The 16,988-nt window shown below is 46.9% G+C and overlaps 1 protein-coding gene across 8 annotated transcripts in view; it reads left to right on the top strand.

Annotated features, from left to right (window-relative positions):
• NAV2 (neuron navigator 2) overlaps positions 1–16,988 on the top strand; it is a 393,377-nt gene that overhangs the window by 106,523 nt on the left and 269,866 nt on the right. For all 8 annotated transcript variants that reach the window (XR_010406923.1, XM_045894013.3, XM_064576736.1 and 5 more), the window contains exon 2: positions 16,415–16,532. Coding sequence is in view for 7 of the 8 variants with exons in the window: in XM_045894013.3 (XP_045749969.2) it covers positions 16,415–16,532 (118 nt within the window). In the remaining variant the exon portion in view is untranslated. The remainder of the gene's footprint in view (positions 1–16,414; positions 16,533–16,988) is intronic.

Below are 16,988 nucleotides of genomic sequence, written 5' to 3'. Positions count from 1 at the left end.
GATGAAACATCTCACAGACTGCACGGGGATCTCCGTCTCCTGCTGCATCTGGATAGACACCGACTTCCAATTTCTATTTTCTCTGGAAGAGAAGACTCTCCAGTTTCGTCCTAGAACTTCCTGTCCTGGCCATCCAGTGACCTGGCCTGGTTTTTATAACTTCTGTGTGACCCCCGAGGTGGCTGGGCTGATTTTGAGTACCTGGGCTGCAGGGCTGATGCTAAATTTTGTCCCGCTGAGCTCTCCCTTTCCCCATCTGTAAAATGGGAATAACGGGGTGTGGCTCAGATGAGATGGTGTCCATGAAAGAGCTTTACCATTTGTAAGCCCTGCAGATGGGAGGCCAGGGGCCCTGCTGTTGTCATTAGAACTTTATTCATCTTGAGATGAATCAGTCGGGGCTTTCTTCCAGGACTTTATAGAATAAAAAGTATCTTTGTGCTCTGGGCCAGGTTGTCCCCCCGGGGTAGGGGAGACGCCCCTTCTTTCCTGGGTGCCAGTTTGGTATCTGGTAGTCTTGCTAGTAAAGGCCTATTATAAAAATACAAAACACCAGAAACCTGACATGCCCCAGGCCTGAGTGCTCTGACATCTGGGCTTGGAGAAGGGCCCGAGGCATAACGGCCATTTCTACTGTGGCCAAGTCTCTTGGCCATGCAGTTGCTGAGAAGGGAAAGAGTAGGGCAGGGCAATGTCAGTCACTGCTGGGAACTGCCAGCCTCCAGATATTTTAAAGCCTGTGTATCTTTCCCACAAATGGCACAGTACTGACTTGGCCAGCACCCTGCCCAGTGGGATGTAGCTCTGACCATCTATGAGGATGTCAGACCTTCTCAGGCTCCCCTGGGCCCGGTGACTTTGAGTACCTGGGCCTTCTTTACTCTTCACTGAGTGCCTGTGTGTGCTCACAGGTGCTTCATTTTTTTTTTTTCCTCCTTTGATCCTTAGTCTAAGTTTATGTTAGGTACTATGATGATCTCCATTTTACAGATGAAGAAACTGAGCTTGAATTTAAGTGACTTAAACCTGGATCTGTATACGTTAAGAGGTGAAGCCAGGGTGTTAAAAGATCACCTGGGGCCATTAAACATCTTAAGAGCTCATTTGAACAAAAAATTGATTAGAATCAGACTGTGTCCAATCTGGCAGATGGAAAGGGTCCCACAGGAGCTTTACAAAATGACTTTTATAGGCAGAAGGGAGTGGGATCAAGGAAGTTTATCGGGCAGATTATCTAACTAGTGCTGATCAGGTGATTTCTGACTGGCTGGTTTAAGATGCCTTTTCTGGGAGAGGCAAAATTGTAATTAAGTTGCAGTTTGGTGATGTGGGGCTTAGTATAAGCGCTCCATTTGGGGCCCATTGTCTTGTTTTCCACAACGGTTTGATCTGACTTTACACTTGCAACCACTGTACAACATTTTCTCCTTGTCACAAAATACAGAGACATTCTTGGAAGTTATCCTTAATGAGTTAACCATAAACCTGCTTGGTGGCAGGGTGGGTGGGGGAGGATAAGGAGACCTGCTCTATTTACTTCCCAGGGCCCCTACCCAAGGTCTTCCACCTCCCTCTTTTTCTAGGTGAAACTAAAGGAGGACCTCACCACCTTGCTTTTGCTCTGCCTTCAGTCACAGCCCCTCCTGCAGCAAAGGAGACTGCCCATACCCCATGCTTGAGGTCCTCCCTGGATAGCTTCTCCCAGATAAATCAGGCTGCTCTGTAATCTTCTCAAGAAACCTGACCCAGGATTAATCCCTAAACTGTCACCCACTACTCGGGCTTCCTGGGTAAGGGGGCATCCTTAAATCATCAACAAGCATGAACATGGTTTGTATTGGGTGTTGTGAATTTTAATAAGAATCTCCAGGTTAAATAGCCACTCACCTGCAGTGGTCCAGGATTGGCCCTAAGAAACCCAAATGAAAACAAAAAAACTTTTTACCATTAAAAAAAATAAAAGGCACTTTCTCAAGTTTGCCAGAGTGATTACATTAACTCACCTCATCTCTGGCCTTTAAAGCATTGAGGATTCCATTGGCGATGTAAATGTTAGCTAGGAACAGTGACTCTCACCAGGTGGTCCCTGGCAAAGCTGCATGCCCAGGACCTAGCAAGCCTGATGGAATGGAACAGAGTCAGGTGAGTTTTGAGCACCTGGGTCAGGCTGAGACCCCATCAGGCCCGATATCTGGGAAGGGGGAGTTGGGAGACCATTGTGAGCAAGCAGGCCAGTTGGGACACCTTCAGCAGGGGTGGGGGGAGTGGAGTCAGTGCGGGGGGGCCAGGAAGAGCTAGGTAACTGTGTACCATAAATGTTAGGGAGACCTTCACCGCAACCCAGGAGGCCTGTGCGAGAGGAGGGATGAGGCAGCCAAGAGAGCCTTTCAGCCAGTATTCCTTGAGCAGGTGGCCCATGACCAATTCCCCATGAGGTGCTGCAAAGGAACCCCATGACCTCACCGCTTACCCACTTGGCCCTGTGGATAAACCTCCTCACTCTCTTTCCCAGGAGTAACCTAACCTTGGCTGCAGCTCACTCTGTCCTGTCCCTTCACCCCCTGGGAGGCAGGACTTGGCACCTCTTGGCCTTCCTCTGAATGATTCCACTTGCCCTAGAAAGCACCGGTAAGAGTATAGATTTTATTGAAGATTTCAGAGGGGAGCTTTTTGATTGTGTACAGCTTCATGAAATGCCTCCTGAGTTCTGCTTCCCCGGCTTCTTCCTCCTCCCATGCCACAGCATAGCAACTTCCCAGTCTCCTGGCTTCCAAATCTTCTCTCTTCCCCTTCTTGAATTCCCTTTTTCTTTTGCAAAGCATTTCAGCTCAGTCTCTACTCCCCTACATTTGCATCCTCTGGCTCATTCTTCTGCATAACAAAGAAACCTCCTTGGGGGAGGTAGGGTGGAAATAAGTAAACTCATTTTCTCCCAAGTCTCACCTGCGTATGCCCAGTGGCATTTAACAATTGATTTTCCAAGGAAAAAATCCTGCTGCGTAGCACTTGGTGATGTTTGGGGTAACTCCTTCTACCAAGGCTGACTTTAATCTACGAACATGTCCCCTCTGAATAGAGTTGGTAAGAGATGTACTGTAGTACACCATTATATACTGTTTCCTTCCCTCAGATCTAATAGATGTAAATAACTGCAAGAGCATATACAAGAGCAAAATGTCATAAAATAAGAAGTGATGAGTTTTGAGTAGTGCCACCTTTAGGAAATTTACTTGTTTTACATAATTTTTCAAAAACCTGTACAGTTCTAGAAAGCCCAAATGAATCTGTAATGACATAAAGCAGATCAGTGTTAGCTTTGCAACTGCAATAGAGTTGGGGGGTAGATTATAAAGGGTTGCAAGGAAGTTCTTGGGGTTGGGAGAAATGTTTGTTAACTTGATTGTAGCGATGGTTTCATGGTGTATATAGGTTAGAAATCATCCAGTTGCACACTTCAAGTATATGCAAGTTGTGGTATGTCAATTAAATCTCAGTAAAATTAGAAAAGGAATTTTAATTAAACAATTTTAAATGTTTTTCAAACTGTTCAGCTTTCTAAGTTAAGCTACATCCCCCCCCCCCCCCCCCCCCGCCGGAATCTCTGACAAACACCAGTCAATTCTTTCTATGAGCTTGTTTAAGATTCCACATATAGGAGGGGCGCCTGGGTGGCTCAGTCGTTAAGCGTCTGCCTTTGGCTCAGGTCATGATCCCAGAGTCCTGGGATTGAGCCCCGCATCGGGCTCCCTGCTCCGCAGGAAGCCTGCTTCTCCCTCTCCCACTCCCACTGCTTGTGTTCCCTCTCTCGCTGTGTCTCTCTCTCTCAAATAAATAAATAAAATCTTAAAAAAAAAAAGATTCCACATATAGGAGAGAGAGATGATCTGGTACTTGTCTTTCTCTGTCTGACCTATTTTACTTAGAATAATGCCCTCGAGGTCCATCCATATTATATAACAAATGGCAAGATTTCATTCTTTTTTGTTGCTGAATAATACTATGTTTGTATCACCGTTTCTTTACCCGTTTATCCAATGATGGACACTTAGCTTGTTTCCATATCTTGGCTACTGTAAATCATGCTGAAGTGAACATGGGGGTGCATATATCATTTCAAGTTAGTGTTTTTGTTTTGTCCAGATAGATACCCAGATGTGGAATTGCTGGGTCATGTGGTAATTCAATTTTTAATTTTTTGAGGAATCTTCATGCTGTTTTCCACAGTGGCTGCACCAATTTACCTTCCCACCAACAGTGCACAAGTGTTCCCTTTTCTCCACATCCTCACCAGCACTTACTATTTCTTGTGTTTTGATAAACGCTGTTCTAACAGGTCTGAGGTGAACTCTCATTGTAGTTTTGATTTGCATTCCCCTGTTGGTTAATGATGATAAACATCTTTTCAAGTACCTGTTGGCCATCTGTATGTCGTCTTTGGAAAAACATCTATTCAGATCTTCTGCCTGGTATTTATTCAAATTCATTTTTTTTTGTTATTGAGGTTTATGAGTTCTTAACAGATTTTGGATATTAGCCCCTTAAGAGATGCATGATTTGTTAACAAAAATTTTCTCCCATTCAGTAAGTTGCCTTTTTGTTGATGGTTTTCTTTGTGCAGAAGCCTTTTAGTTTAATGTAGTCCACTTGTTTATTTTTTTATTGACGTGTAATTCACATACAATATTTGTTTCAGGTGGACAACATAGTGATTCAGTGTTTGTATACATTGCAAAAGGATCACCGCAGTAAGTCTAGTGATCCGACACCATACACAAAGTTAATACAGTATTTATTGACTATTCCTCACGATGTACCTTACATCTCATGACTTATTTAAGTGGAAGTTTGTATTTCTTGATCCTCCTTCACCTTTTTACCCCCTTTCCCCTTACCTCTGGCAACCACCAACCCAGTTCTCTGTGAGTCTGCGTTTGTTTTTCCTTTTGTTGCCTTTGCTTTTGGTGTCCGATTCAATAAATCATTGCCAAGACTTATGGCAAGGAGCTTAGTTCCTTGTTTTCTCCTAGGACTTTATGGTTTCAGGTCTTATGTTCAAGTCTTTAATCCATTTTGAGGTCCTTTTTGTCTGGTGTGACACTGGTTGCCAGTTTCATCCTTTTGCTTATGGCTGTCAAATGTTTGTTTTTATGCCAGTACCATACTGTTTTGATTATTCTATCTTTGTGATACAGTTTGAAATCAGACTGTGTGATGCCTCCAGCTTTATTCTTTCTCAAGAGTGCTTTGGCTATTCAGGGTCTTGTGTGGTTCCATACAAATTTTAGCATTGTTCTAGTTCTGTGACAAACGTCACTTGAATTTTGATAGCAATTGCATTGAATGTGTATATTGCTTTGGGTAGTATGGATATTTTAAAAGTATCTTTCCAATCCATGAGCATGGAATATCTTCCATTTGTGTCTTTTTCAATTACTTAAGATTTTATTTATTTATTTTAGAGAGAGCGCAAGGTGCAGGGAAGAGCAGATGGGGAGGAAAAGGGCGGGGGAAAGAATCTCAAGCAGACTCCATGCCCATTGAGGAGCCCTATGCGGGCTGGATCCCACAACCCTGAGATCATGACCTGAGCCAAAACCAAGAGTCAGACGCTTAACTGACTGAGCCACTCAGGCACCCCTCTCTTTCAATTTTTTTCAATAATGTCTTGTAGTTTTCGGTATACATGTCTTTTCACTTTGGTGGTTAAATTTATTCCTAAGTATTTTATTCTTTTTGATGCAATTGTAAATGATACCGTTTTCCTAATTTCTCTTTCTGATATTTCCTTATAAATAAGGGCTGTTTTTAACAACCAGCTTGCAAATTCCCCTAAAATTGAGCCCTCAACTCTCCCGAGCCTGTACGAGCCTACTGTACTGAACCATGATGTGTTTTGTGTGTGCATATTTGTATATTGTTAAATAGCACTTAAATGCCCCCGTCAAGTGGGTCCTGCTACCATGCTCCTGGAAATTGTCTCAGCAGAATGTCCCCTACCAGTGTCCATTCTGCGCCTTGTGCTCTGACTGGTCGAAAAGCTACCAGAAGCACTATGGTGATTTCATGGGACTTCATAACCTAGACAGTGAAGGGGAACAGATTTATTCATCCATTGTACCTATCCATCTGTCCATTCGTCTCCCCATATAATCATTCACCTATCTTTTCTCCCACCCACCCATCCATATGTCCACCCATCTGAACAATCACGAGTCTGTCCCTTCATTTTGCTTCCATTCATCTGCCCATTTACCCTCCATTAAGTCAATATGTGCCTGTTTACGAAACCCCTGTGGTGTGTCAGGCATTGTGCTAATGTTTCGAAGATGTATAAAACTTAGGGAAGCTCCTGACTGGAGAAAGGTGAATAGATAGTTATAAAAGCCATCATAAAAAACATGTGCAAAGTGCTTTTGGATCCAAGAAGAAGGGACCAATAACTTGTGTTTAGGGTGAAAAGTGGGTTGGGGATGGCTCTACAGGGATTGACCCTGGGCCGGGTTTTAGGATCCCGAATAGGCATTTGCCAGGCAGTGGGGGAGTGATGGCCCTGCTAGCAGAGAGGACTATGTGCGCATAGAGCGTAGGGTTTGGGGAGCTGGCACACGGGATGTTTGAAGTGTGAGGACCCCAGGATTTCTAAGAAGGCTGGCAGTCGGGTTTGGTTTCTAGGAGAAGGGATCATCCTGCTAAGTGGAGGGGATGAGGTAGGACATGCCTGACCAGCAAAACCCAACCCACCAGCAGGGACTGAGGGTTAGCATGGCATGGAGCCTGTGGTGTAAGCAGTGGACCAGAGGGATTTGTAGTTGGGGTCATGGAGACGAGGCAGGAAAGGGAACAAACATTTAAAGGCACCACCTGTGTGTCAGGTACTGTGATAAGCATGTTAGAAACACGTCCGTTCTCACAGTAGATAACAATAGTCCGTACATTGGGTAACAGGTGAAGAGTCCATTTTCCAGAAGCGGAAGCGGAGGCTCGGAGAGAGGTGGTTTGCCCATGGTCACAGAGCCTCGGTGTGCTCTGTGTCCAAACATGTGTGGGGTTCTTGAGGTCCCCTATCCGCTCACTATCCACTCAGTCCTGTGAGGAGGAAATGGAGGTGTGAGAGGTCATGCAGGACTCCAAGGTCTTGGCCAGCCCTGGTGGGTCTGAAAGTCCTGGGGGGCCTGTGCCTACTGAGCGGAGCTGAAGCCTTTGGGCTGGATGGGGGCGGCGAGAAGCACTGTCTCTGGTGTCCCGTTACCTGCGGTCTGCAGATGAGGGGACTGTGGAGGCTTAGAGGGCAGATGGAGGCTGCTACATAAAAGGTCCATTTATGAACAGACTGGAGAGAGGCCCGAATCCTCACTGAGGTGGTCGTTAGCCCCTCCGGTGCGGCTGCCCTGCCAGGCATCTCTGAACAGCTCCTGTGGAGTTTTGGGAGCTTTGCTGTCAACAAGGGTGTTTGTGGTAGTTGCTGCAGCCTCCGGGAAGGGTCTGAGCCCCCTCATAGCCACAGTGGAAGAGCGTGTGTAGTTAGTAACTCATGAGTGTAGGAAGGGAGAGAAAATGCCGGGGAACTTTCTGGTGGGCTCAGACCCTGGGCTTTCTGGGAGCCACCAGGCTAGTGGTTGAATGTGGTTCTGACCCTGCTCCTGAGGCTGCCTTGGGTGAGAGGAAGTACCGCAGAGGGGACCTGATTTGGCTCTGTCACGCCCAGTAAGCATTCCGGTCTTGATCCTTAGGTGGCCTCATTTGACTTTCCAGGGAGGCCCAGGGGAGATTTGGATACACATTTTGCTGTTGTGAGACGTCGTAGCTGTGGGGCCAGGCTTCCTGGGTCAAGTGGGGTGTCCCCTACTATTAGCTGTATGACTTCACCTTCTAGAGCTTCTGTTTTCCAGTACATGATACGGAATGATCATTCACTTATTCAAATAGTAAGCGCCTACCGCATGCTAGGCACTCTACTGGATGTTTGGGAAAATACAGTGAGTGAAACAGAATTCCTGTCCTCTGGGAGCTGCCCCTCCAGTGGGGAGAGAGTGTAGATGAGATCACAGGCACCCAGTAGGCCCTCAACAGAAACACGTGCCCTCTCACAGTAGGGGGTCGTGATCAGGTGAGGAAGTGAAGGGGAAAGTGCCCCATGTCCTGTGAAGTGTGGTGCAGAGCATCTCCTGTTCCAGGAGAACAGAGTGGCAAGCAAGGGGATCCTAGGCGTTACTCCATGGAGCGGGATAAGCAGGAACCTGTGCGCTCCTCCCTGAGATCTCCCCAGTCCCTCCCAGCACATTCACCAGCCTCATTTATTTTTCTGAAGCCACCGTTTCGAAACCTCTGGAGCCGTTGTACGCACCCACCCGTGGCCTGCCGTGCTCCTGACAGACAATGCCACCATTGTATGGCTGTGGGGCTGTTCCCAGGCCTGGCCCTTGGATCTGCTGCACAGGGTCCCAGGCCAGCCTTGCCCTCCTCCAGACTGGAAGAACAGGGACACCCTACTCTGAGCATTTCCCGATTCAGAGACAGCCACGCGATGGTAACGTGTTACACTAGCATTTCAGTTTTCACCGTCATGACACTGCTGTGAAATCATGTTTGCTTTGTGCTTGGGTGACATGGGAAAGTGTCAGCCCCCCTCTTAGCTCTGTGGGTCCGAGTGGCAAGCAACCAGCTCTGTTCCCAGGGGCAGGAGAGGGTGACATTGTAATGGCTAAGATGGGGTAAGCCTTGCTCTTTTCCCACGTTGCCAGCACATGTGACCTTCTCTGGATTGTGGTTCCTGTGGGGGCCTCTCCGTAGCAGTCCAGCGTTCCTGGGAGCCAGAGTCACTGCTTTTAAACCCTGCATCCATTTCCTGTAACATTGGGAGTGTCATTTCAGCTCTCAAAGCCTCAACTTTCTCATCTGTAGAGTGGGGGAGACGAGAGCTTCCTCTCAAGTAAGTGGGGCATGAAAGGAGTCGTTGTTTGCAAAGCTCACACTGTAGGTGACCGTCTTCGTGGTAATTGGAATCATGGCCAACATACGTACTATGTGCCAGGCATTGTTAAATTGTCTCATTTCAATCTCAGAATAACCTGAATAGGTGGTTGATCCATTTTACAGATGAGGAAATTTAGCTCGGATAGTTTTAAGTATTTTGCCCAGGAGAACTCTGCCAGGAAGTGGTCAAGGCATGGTTGGAACGAAAGTGGTCTGATTCTAGAAGGTGTTCTTTTACTTGATTCGTTGTAGACATTTAACTGATGGGCGTTATTATCCTACACAAGACTACAGCACGAACAGAACCCAGCACAGGTGGGTGCTCAGTGTTGGCTTAATGCATCAAGGTATGCATGTGGCTCAGAAGCAATTTATCTTGACCTGATATTCAGAGTTCAAGTAGGAGTAAGGATGGTGCCAGGATGTGGAGGAAGATGGAAATCCTAAGTAATGAAATCCAGCAGTGGGTTCCCCCCTCCCAGTGCTCCCATCTTCTGGCTCCAGAGAAGGATGTATATTCCTTGGTATAAAGAAGTTCATGTTATCCATGCTACAAAAATGTTACATGTATGTTGAGAGTTGAACTGGCAGTACCATTCTGCTCAGGTGGGGAATGTAGAACCTGGTCATGTCTCACTCTGTGCTTCTGGAGCCCAGCTTTCTGGCAGGCTTACCTGTGTGGAGATGGGCCAAAAAGCCTACTGAACCTTGGAGCAGCTCAAAGGTGTGCCACAGAATCCTTCTACTCATGTATATTTGTTGATGGAGAAGTCTCTTCACCGTGAAGAGACTTCTTGCTTGAACAGTAACTTTATACCCAATTTTAAAGGCTTCTGGGATCTTTTAAGGAAAGCTCAACAGGCCCTAAGGGCATCCTTATATGCATCAAAACACTATTACTCATAGTAATGTCTGTGGGCCATCAAGAATAAGTAAAATTGGGTTAATTTAAAAAGCAGGGAGCATGATAATCCATGTAGGAAAGATTCTCAATGGAATAGCTAAATATGTGTGGCTCTCAGAAGTATAAACTCTCAGTAATCTAGGATGACTTATTCCCCCAAACTTAGATAGCCCAGTGTTTATTAATTTGAATATTAATAACCACCACTTATTTCATGCTATGTGCCAGACACTGGGTTAACCACTTACATACATGCTCTCATTTAGTTCATGAAGCAACCCTGTATATCCCCGCCGCGCAAGTGAGGGACATAGATGCTCAGTGGGGCATGACTCACCAAGGCCACCCAGATGGTAAGAGGCAGAGCCAGATCTCTGCCCTGGTCCTTGCCAACTCAGGAGACTACAGACACGCTGCCCTTGTGATTACTGCGGTTGATGGAAAAACCACAAATGACCTGAGTAATGCACCAGATGGCAAGGATGAGGGTGGAAGGAGAGTCCTTGCCATTCAGGGTGGGCATGTCATGAGCATTGAGGATGCTGAGCAGAACTGGACTCTTCTCCACAGAAGCCAGGGAGCGGGGCTGGTGTCCCGGCCCAGCCCAGCCCCTGCCGTGCTGTGTGATCTTGAGCAAAAGATTGAGTTCTCAGGGCGCCTGGGTGGCTCAGTCGTTAAGCGTCTGCCTTCGGCTCAGGTCATGATCCCAGGTCCTGGGATCGAGCCCCGCACTGGGCTCCCTGCTCGGCAGTGAGCCTGCTTCTCCCTCTCCCACTCCCCCTACTTGTGTTCCCTCTCTCGCTGTGTCTCTCTGTCAAATAAATAAATAAATAAATCTCCAAAGAAAAAAAAGGATTGAGTTCTCTGTGCTCCACCTCTTTCTCCACTGTGTCAGGGACACCATTTCCCCTATATGAGTGGTTGCTTCGCAGTGGTTTTAACAAGGCGGCGGTCTCCGTTGAGAGAGGGGAGTGGGAGAAAAAGCCAGCAGCTACTTTGATGCCCCTCACTCATCCCCTGCGGTTAAAAGGTTATGTGGACCTGAGGCTGCTGAGGTAGGTGCCATGCTCCCTGCAAGATGCCGGACATGCAGCAGTGAATGTGCGTCCAGCTTTGCCCTTGAGAACAGATGGTGCATTTTGATTTTCTAAAAAATTGTTAGTAATTGAATAACCGTTCTTTGCGGCGTTCAGGTACTGGGGGAACACTCCATATGTTGTGGCAGTATCAGTTTTAGACTTCAGAGCCATCGGAACTAAGCCATTGAACCACATACCGCCTAGTCGTGGGAATACTGGTTGATGTCATGGCCGAAGCCTGGAACCACACCTCTTGAACGGAGGCCAAACGGTAGCATTTCCTTTACAATGGATTGACTGCAAAGCACCTCCGAGGCTACATGACGGGTTTACTTTAATCTCCACACTGGCACTTCCTTCTAAGAGATCTATTTTATTCTCTTTCTCCTGGAAAGGCTATCCTCAGGCCATCCACTGCCTTTGGGATCCATCCGGCTGTCTGGCATATGGGTCTGGATTTATGGCCGAGTTGTGAATGGCACCAACTTCCGGCGCAGTCGCTTTGTGAAATTGTTCTTGGGTTTTTTAGAATGCTACCCCCACCCCTTCCTTGAGGGTTAATTGCAGTGTAAATTTAGCAACATTCTTCTCCCCGTTGATTTAGCAGAGTGCAATTATTATCGGTTTTCTTGTTACAACTAATAATCAGGTTTCTTACTTCAATTGATCTGTCAAAATTTTCCCTCTTTGATTGCAGCCTCTGTGATACGGAATGATGTGCAGTTATAAGCAAACAAATGACGCAGTCCTTGAAATTCTGTCAGGGGTAATAAGTAAATCAAACCGAATTCACTCCTCAGCTGTCGTCGCCTTCCTTCCCCCTTTTATCTCTTCACGCCTTTGACAGCAGCTTCTCTCCCTCACCGAGGGCTCCTGGAGCACTGATTCCCCTGTTAGAGGGGGTGGGGAGTGAGGCAGATAGATGAAGGAATCCGATAGATGAAGGAAACCTCACACACTCGTGGGAAGTTGTTCTAGAACTTTGCTCTGGAATGGTCGGGGTTGGAGCTGGAGGTGGGAACGGTGCTTGTATTCTTTCCTCCTATGGGGTTCTTGTTCTTGTCCGTTGCTACTAGAAGTTCACAGAACAAGGATCAGTGGGCTCCAGGGTAGGAGGATCAACAGACCCCAGAGTCTAGAACTGTGGGGACCATGAGGCTCTGGAAGAGCAGTTGATTCTGGGACCCCGAAGCTTGGACAGGAAGCTCTGCATGCTTTAGCCCTTGCTTGGTATCTTTGAAACACTCACTGCGGCATTTTTGCGAGTTGCCAAATACGATGGAGCCTTTGACTGCAGATATTGTGAGTTGATTTTCCAAGGGTACCCCTTGAAAGAATGGCACTTATTGCATGAGCTACTGAAGGAGTAAGTGAGAGAGATGAGGCTGACTTATGTCCAGGCTTAGCATGGCCCCTGAAAACGGATTCTTACAATAAATGTGTTTTCTTGTGACTTCATTAAAAAGTTGAGAGCTGGGGGGGGGGGGTGACGGGGGGAAACTCCAGATAATTAATTGTTGGATGGGTCCCATTCTTGTTGGATGGGTCCTGATTAATGAGCTTGAGCCATGGAGTGATTTATTTTCTCTGTCCCTTCCTCTTTGAATCAATAAAGAGATTTGAGATACTGGTTTGAGGATTCGCTGAGAGCCTACATTCTTATTTATCTCAACTGTAATCAGTTTCCCAGAGGTTTGCCCGCTTTCCCTCTGTTCAGCTCAACCTGGCAACCACATACTTACCAACTGCCGTGTGTCCCCACCTTGGGAGGTACTACTGAGCAGCAGAGATGGGTGGGACTTGGTCTCTGCCCACATCTGGTGGGAAGGGTGGGAAGGTGGTGCCACTTTCACCGTTATCTACAATCTCAGCATCATGTGCAGCTCGGGATGCAGCTGGGAAATCCAGAGTGACTTCTTGGAGGGACTGACCTAGGAACTGAGCCTTGCTGGGTGACCCCAGGTGGAGGTACTCAGGCAGACACGGTGGCATGAATTCAGAGATGGGCAAGTGTGAGGTTGAGTTTTTCCTGAAGGTGATCATAATTATTACTACTGAGCCTTTGGCATGGTAGGCCTATTATCTCATTCAGTCCTTATAATAGACTGGCCAATCTTTTCTCAAAGAGCTGGATGGTAAGTACTTGAAGCTTTGTGAGCCAAAAGCTCTCTGTCACAACTACTCAACCATGCCACTGTGGCAGGAGAGCAGCTAAAGATGACAAGTGAATGTGGCTGTGTTCCAATAGAGCTTTGTTTACAAAAACATATGGTCAGCTGGGTTTGGCCTGGGTCATGGACTACCAGGCTGTTTTCTAAGACATTTGGTATAATCGCCATTTTATGGAAGGTAAAACTGAGATACAGAAATGTTCATAGAAATTCACTTGCCCAGAGCCAAGGGCCAACTTGACTTGGTCATTTCCAAAGCCCATCCTCTTAACTTCCACATATACTGCCTTCCCCACAAGGGTTGGACAGGGTCTGGGGCAGAGTGGGTGGATCAGACTGCCTTGAATAGCAGTGTAAAAAGTCTGACTTTAATTCAGTGGGAAGTGTGGTGCCGTTGATGATTTTTTGAGTAGGTGATAGGATTAGAGCTCTGCTCCAGGAAGACTAAGCATGGTGGCTGCTTCTGTGTCCTTCTATATATATGAGCTCATTTCATCTTCATAATAGTCTGATGATGTAGGTAGTATTATCCCCATCTTATAAACAAGGATGCCAGGTCAAAGGGTACAGAGGTAATTGGCATTGTGGCAGCTAAGATTTAAAGCAAGTATGTTGATTCCAGAGCTCCCCTCTTTACCATCCCACTCCACTGCCCCCACTTCCTGAGCCCCATTGTGGGTCAGGCCAGGGGCTTCACTGAGTCTTCACGACCACCTTCTGAAGTAGTCCTTATGCCCATTTTACAGCTGAATAAATTGAAGCTCGCAAAAGTTGAGTAACTTGCCCAAGGGCATTCAGACAGCAAGGGATAGAACTAGGTTTGGGGTTTTTATTTATTTTTAAAATCTGTCAGTGAGAACATAACTGAGTAGAAGAATGAGCCTAGAGTCCATTGGAGGGTATCATGGAGGAGGGAAATGATTTGAATAACTTGTATTTGTATTCAGAGAAGCAGCATGGTAGAATGTCTTAAGGGATTCTAGAGCCCAAATGGGTTCAAATCCTGGCTCTGCCACTTACTTATGGCTTTGGACAAGTTACTACTTTACCTCTCTACATTTCAAAATTTCTCCTCTGAAAAAATAGACAGATAATAATATCTACCTCATGGAATGTGGATTAAATAAACGAATATGTGCAAAATGTTTATACCAGTGTCGGGCATGTAGGCGGCAGTATATGTTGGTTATTTATTAAGTTCCTACTCTGCCTAAGGCCCTTTTTTTCCATTTTTTTTAAACATTTTATTTATTTATTTGGGGGGAAAGGAGCAGAGGGAGAGGGACAAGCAGACTGAGCACGGAGCCTGACCTGGGGCTCAATCCCACAACCCTGAGATCATGACTGAGCCGAAATCAGGTCAGGCACTCAACTGACTAAGCCACCCAGGTGCCCCCTCTTTTTTCAAATGTCTTATCACTCAGTCCTCATAAAACTGACAAGTAGATGGTATTGATCCCATTTCACAGATAAGAAAAACTAGCCTCAGTGACGTTAAATAGCTTGCCTGAAGTCCTGCATCCATTCACCCACAGATACATATCGAGAACTAATATGCTAATGCTGTGGGCACCTTCAAAACAGATCCAAATCCCTACCCTATGGAAACTGCAGAACTGGGGCTTGAACTCAGGTCTGCCTTTTTTCCTTTTAATGTTTTTTTTCTCCCTCTTAACATTAATATAATGATCCTTAGCATTTAGGATTGGCCATTTAATGACCAATGGTGCCCCACTTCCTTAGCTTTCTCAGTGCTTACAAAATTGAAAATGATTGTGCTTGGGAATCCTAGGGAGGCAAGTAACATGGATTTAAGGATTAGATACCTTGGAGCGCAGTGTGGAATAGCCCTATCCTGCGGTGTCCCTCTTCAGCTGTGGGTCTCTGCAGTGGAAGACCAAGATTCGAGGTTGGGACTGGGAGGAGATGGGAGTCTGTTCCCAGCTCTTGATGAAGTAGGAAGTGCAGCTCTACCTTCCCCCATCTTGGGAGGGGGCTCTCACCGTCCCAGGTGGCATAGCCAGGGGTGCAGCGTCCCAGAAGGGTCCTACTTTGTGAGTCCAGGCCCTGGCCTGCTGTCCCCATTCTGTGAGCCTCGAGGGGCAGTGCCCCATTGTGTGAGATTACTCTGGGCCTGTTGGAAGCACAGAGTGGAGGAGAGCCGGGGTGAGGGTAGGGCTCCCACTGCTCTGGGAGTCACACACAAGATCTCAGAGCACACCAGCTGGAGACCTCATATGACTTAGTATATGAACTTGTCGCTACTAATATATGGACCAGTCGAGGTGGACTATTCTCTTTGAGCCATCACTTGTTCATATCACTGTAGGGGGGAGAAAGGTGCCGATATATGGGGTCTGCATGTCCCTCCACAGACTCGCAAATCTGTCGTGGAACCTAGCACTCAAAATTGGTGAGGTTTCTAATTTTTTTTGTTATTTGGCTTATTTCAGTTAGGGAGAATGTTTTCAGGTGAGTTTTCTTGTGCTTATAGGCCTGTTTTGAAAGAAAAGATTCTCTTGTGGGGACAGAGAAGAGCAGGGGGGGGTCTGTTTTCCTGATCCCATGGGTGACCCAGCCCCTGCCTTTCGGCTGCTGTGCGCACCAATGCTGTGTTTAAATATGTTGGAATTTGCTGGGTTTTTAAAATTATTATTAGTCACAGAATCCCAACAGTGGAAATGAGGCTTTTAAATTAAACCAATTACATTTGAGCTGATTGCAAGGTGGTCAATAACGCCACTCACACACGAGTAATTGAAGGGCTCTGTGTTGGCGTACTTGGCTTCTTTACAAGGGACCCAGGCTCCTGAGAGCTTCGCTAACTCAATAGCCCTCCTTACCCTGAAATGGCCCATTAAAAGATGCCTGTTGGGTGGTAACCTCCCCATACGTTTTCTCAATAAAGAGAAAAAAGATGGGAAGGGGTGGGGTGGCGGCGGCGGGGTAGGGGGAGGCTTCTCTTGCATTTAGAGCCACCGCCTCTCAAAGCCGTCTGGAGCAGACTGTTTAGTTCTGTGTCCCCGTCCCATTCAGGCCTTTGCATGCTTTGAAGCTTTCTTTAGCTTTTCCCCGCGCCTCCATGGCAGATCTCTCAATAGGCAAAAGCCCCACTCTGGGTAGCTGAAAGGCCCCTCCGCACAAGGCTCTGCATGTTAATGGCTGCGGCTGGCCCAGGACGGCGCGCTGGCGGGGACGGTGGCTGCTACGCAGGCCCCAGCAGCTGCCTCCGACTCAGGGACGGGGTCTGAGTAGGTTCCTCAAGTTGCCGCTTTGCTTTTTTGCAGATCTATACGGACTGGGCCAATCACTATTTAGCCAAATCGGGCCACAAACGTCTCATCAAGGACCTCCAGCAAGATGTGACAGACGGCGTCCTCCTGGCTCAGATTATCCAGGTTGTGGGTAAGAGCGGGTTTTATGTTGGGGATTGAGGACTCACAGTGCAGACTCGGAAGGGGATGAGCTGGACAAGGGGCACAGAACACCAAAATCTCCCAGAAGAATACAGTGTTTCTGTCGCACGTGTGAACAATTCACTTGATAATGTGTCGTGCTTGGGGAAGCGTGGGTACCAGCTTGATTTTCCTGCTACGATGACCCGCTTGATGCTCAGAGAAGGAGGGCTGGAGGGGGTCCTGGTGGTCTGAGGAGGGCTCTCTGCCCCTTTCTTGCCCCCTGTATTTCTGGTTCTTCCCGCCCCCCAACCCCTCTGATGGTACTTTTTTTGTGGATTACTTTGGAAATATTTACCAAAAACAAACAAACAAAAGGTACCACAAGACTGGTTTAGTCCTGCCAACTCTAATTGGGTCTGAGAAGGCAAAGGATCAAGCTGTGCAGAGGGTTGGTTCTGGTTTT

The sequence above is a fragment of the Mirounga angustirostris genome, unplaced genomic scaffold (assembly GCF_029215605.1).
Source record: "Mirounga angustirostris isolate CCGP_5_RB_7025 unplaced genomic scaffold, mMirAng1.0.hap1 SCAF_13, whole genome shotgun sequence".
NCBI classification, from domain to species: domain Eukaryota; kingdom Metazoa; phylum Chordata; class Mammalia; order Carnivora; family Phocidae; genus Mirounga; species Mirounga angustirostris.
Note: the sequence above shows the minus strand (reverse complement) of the source record. Positions and strands in the feature narration are given on the sequence as shown.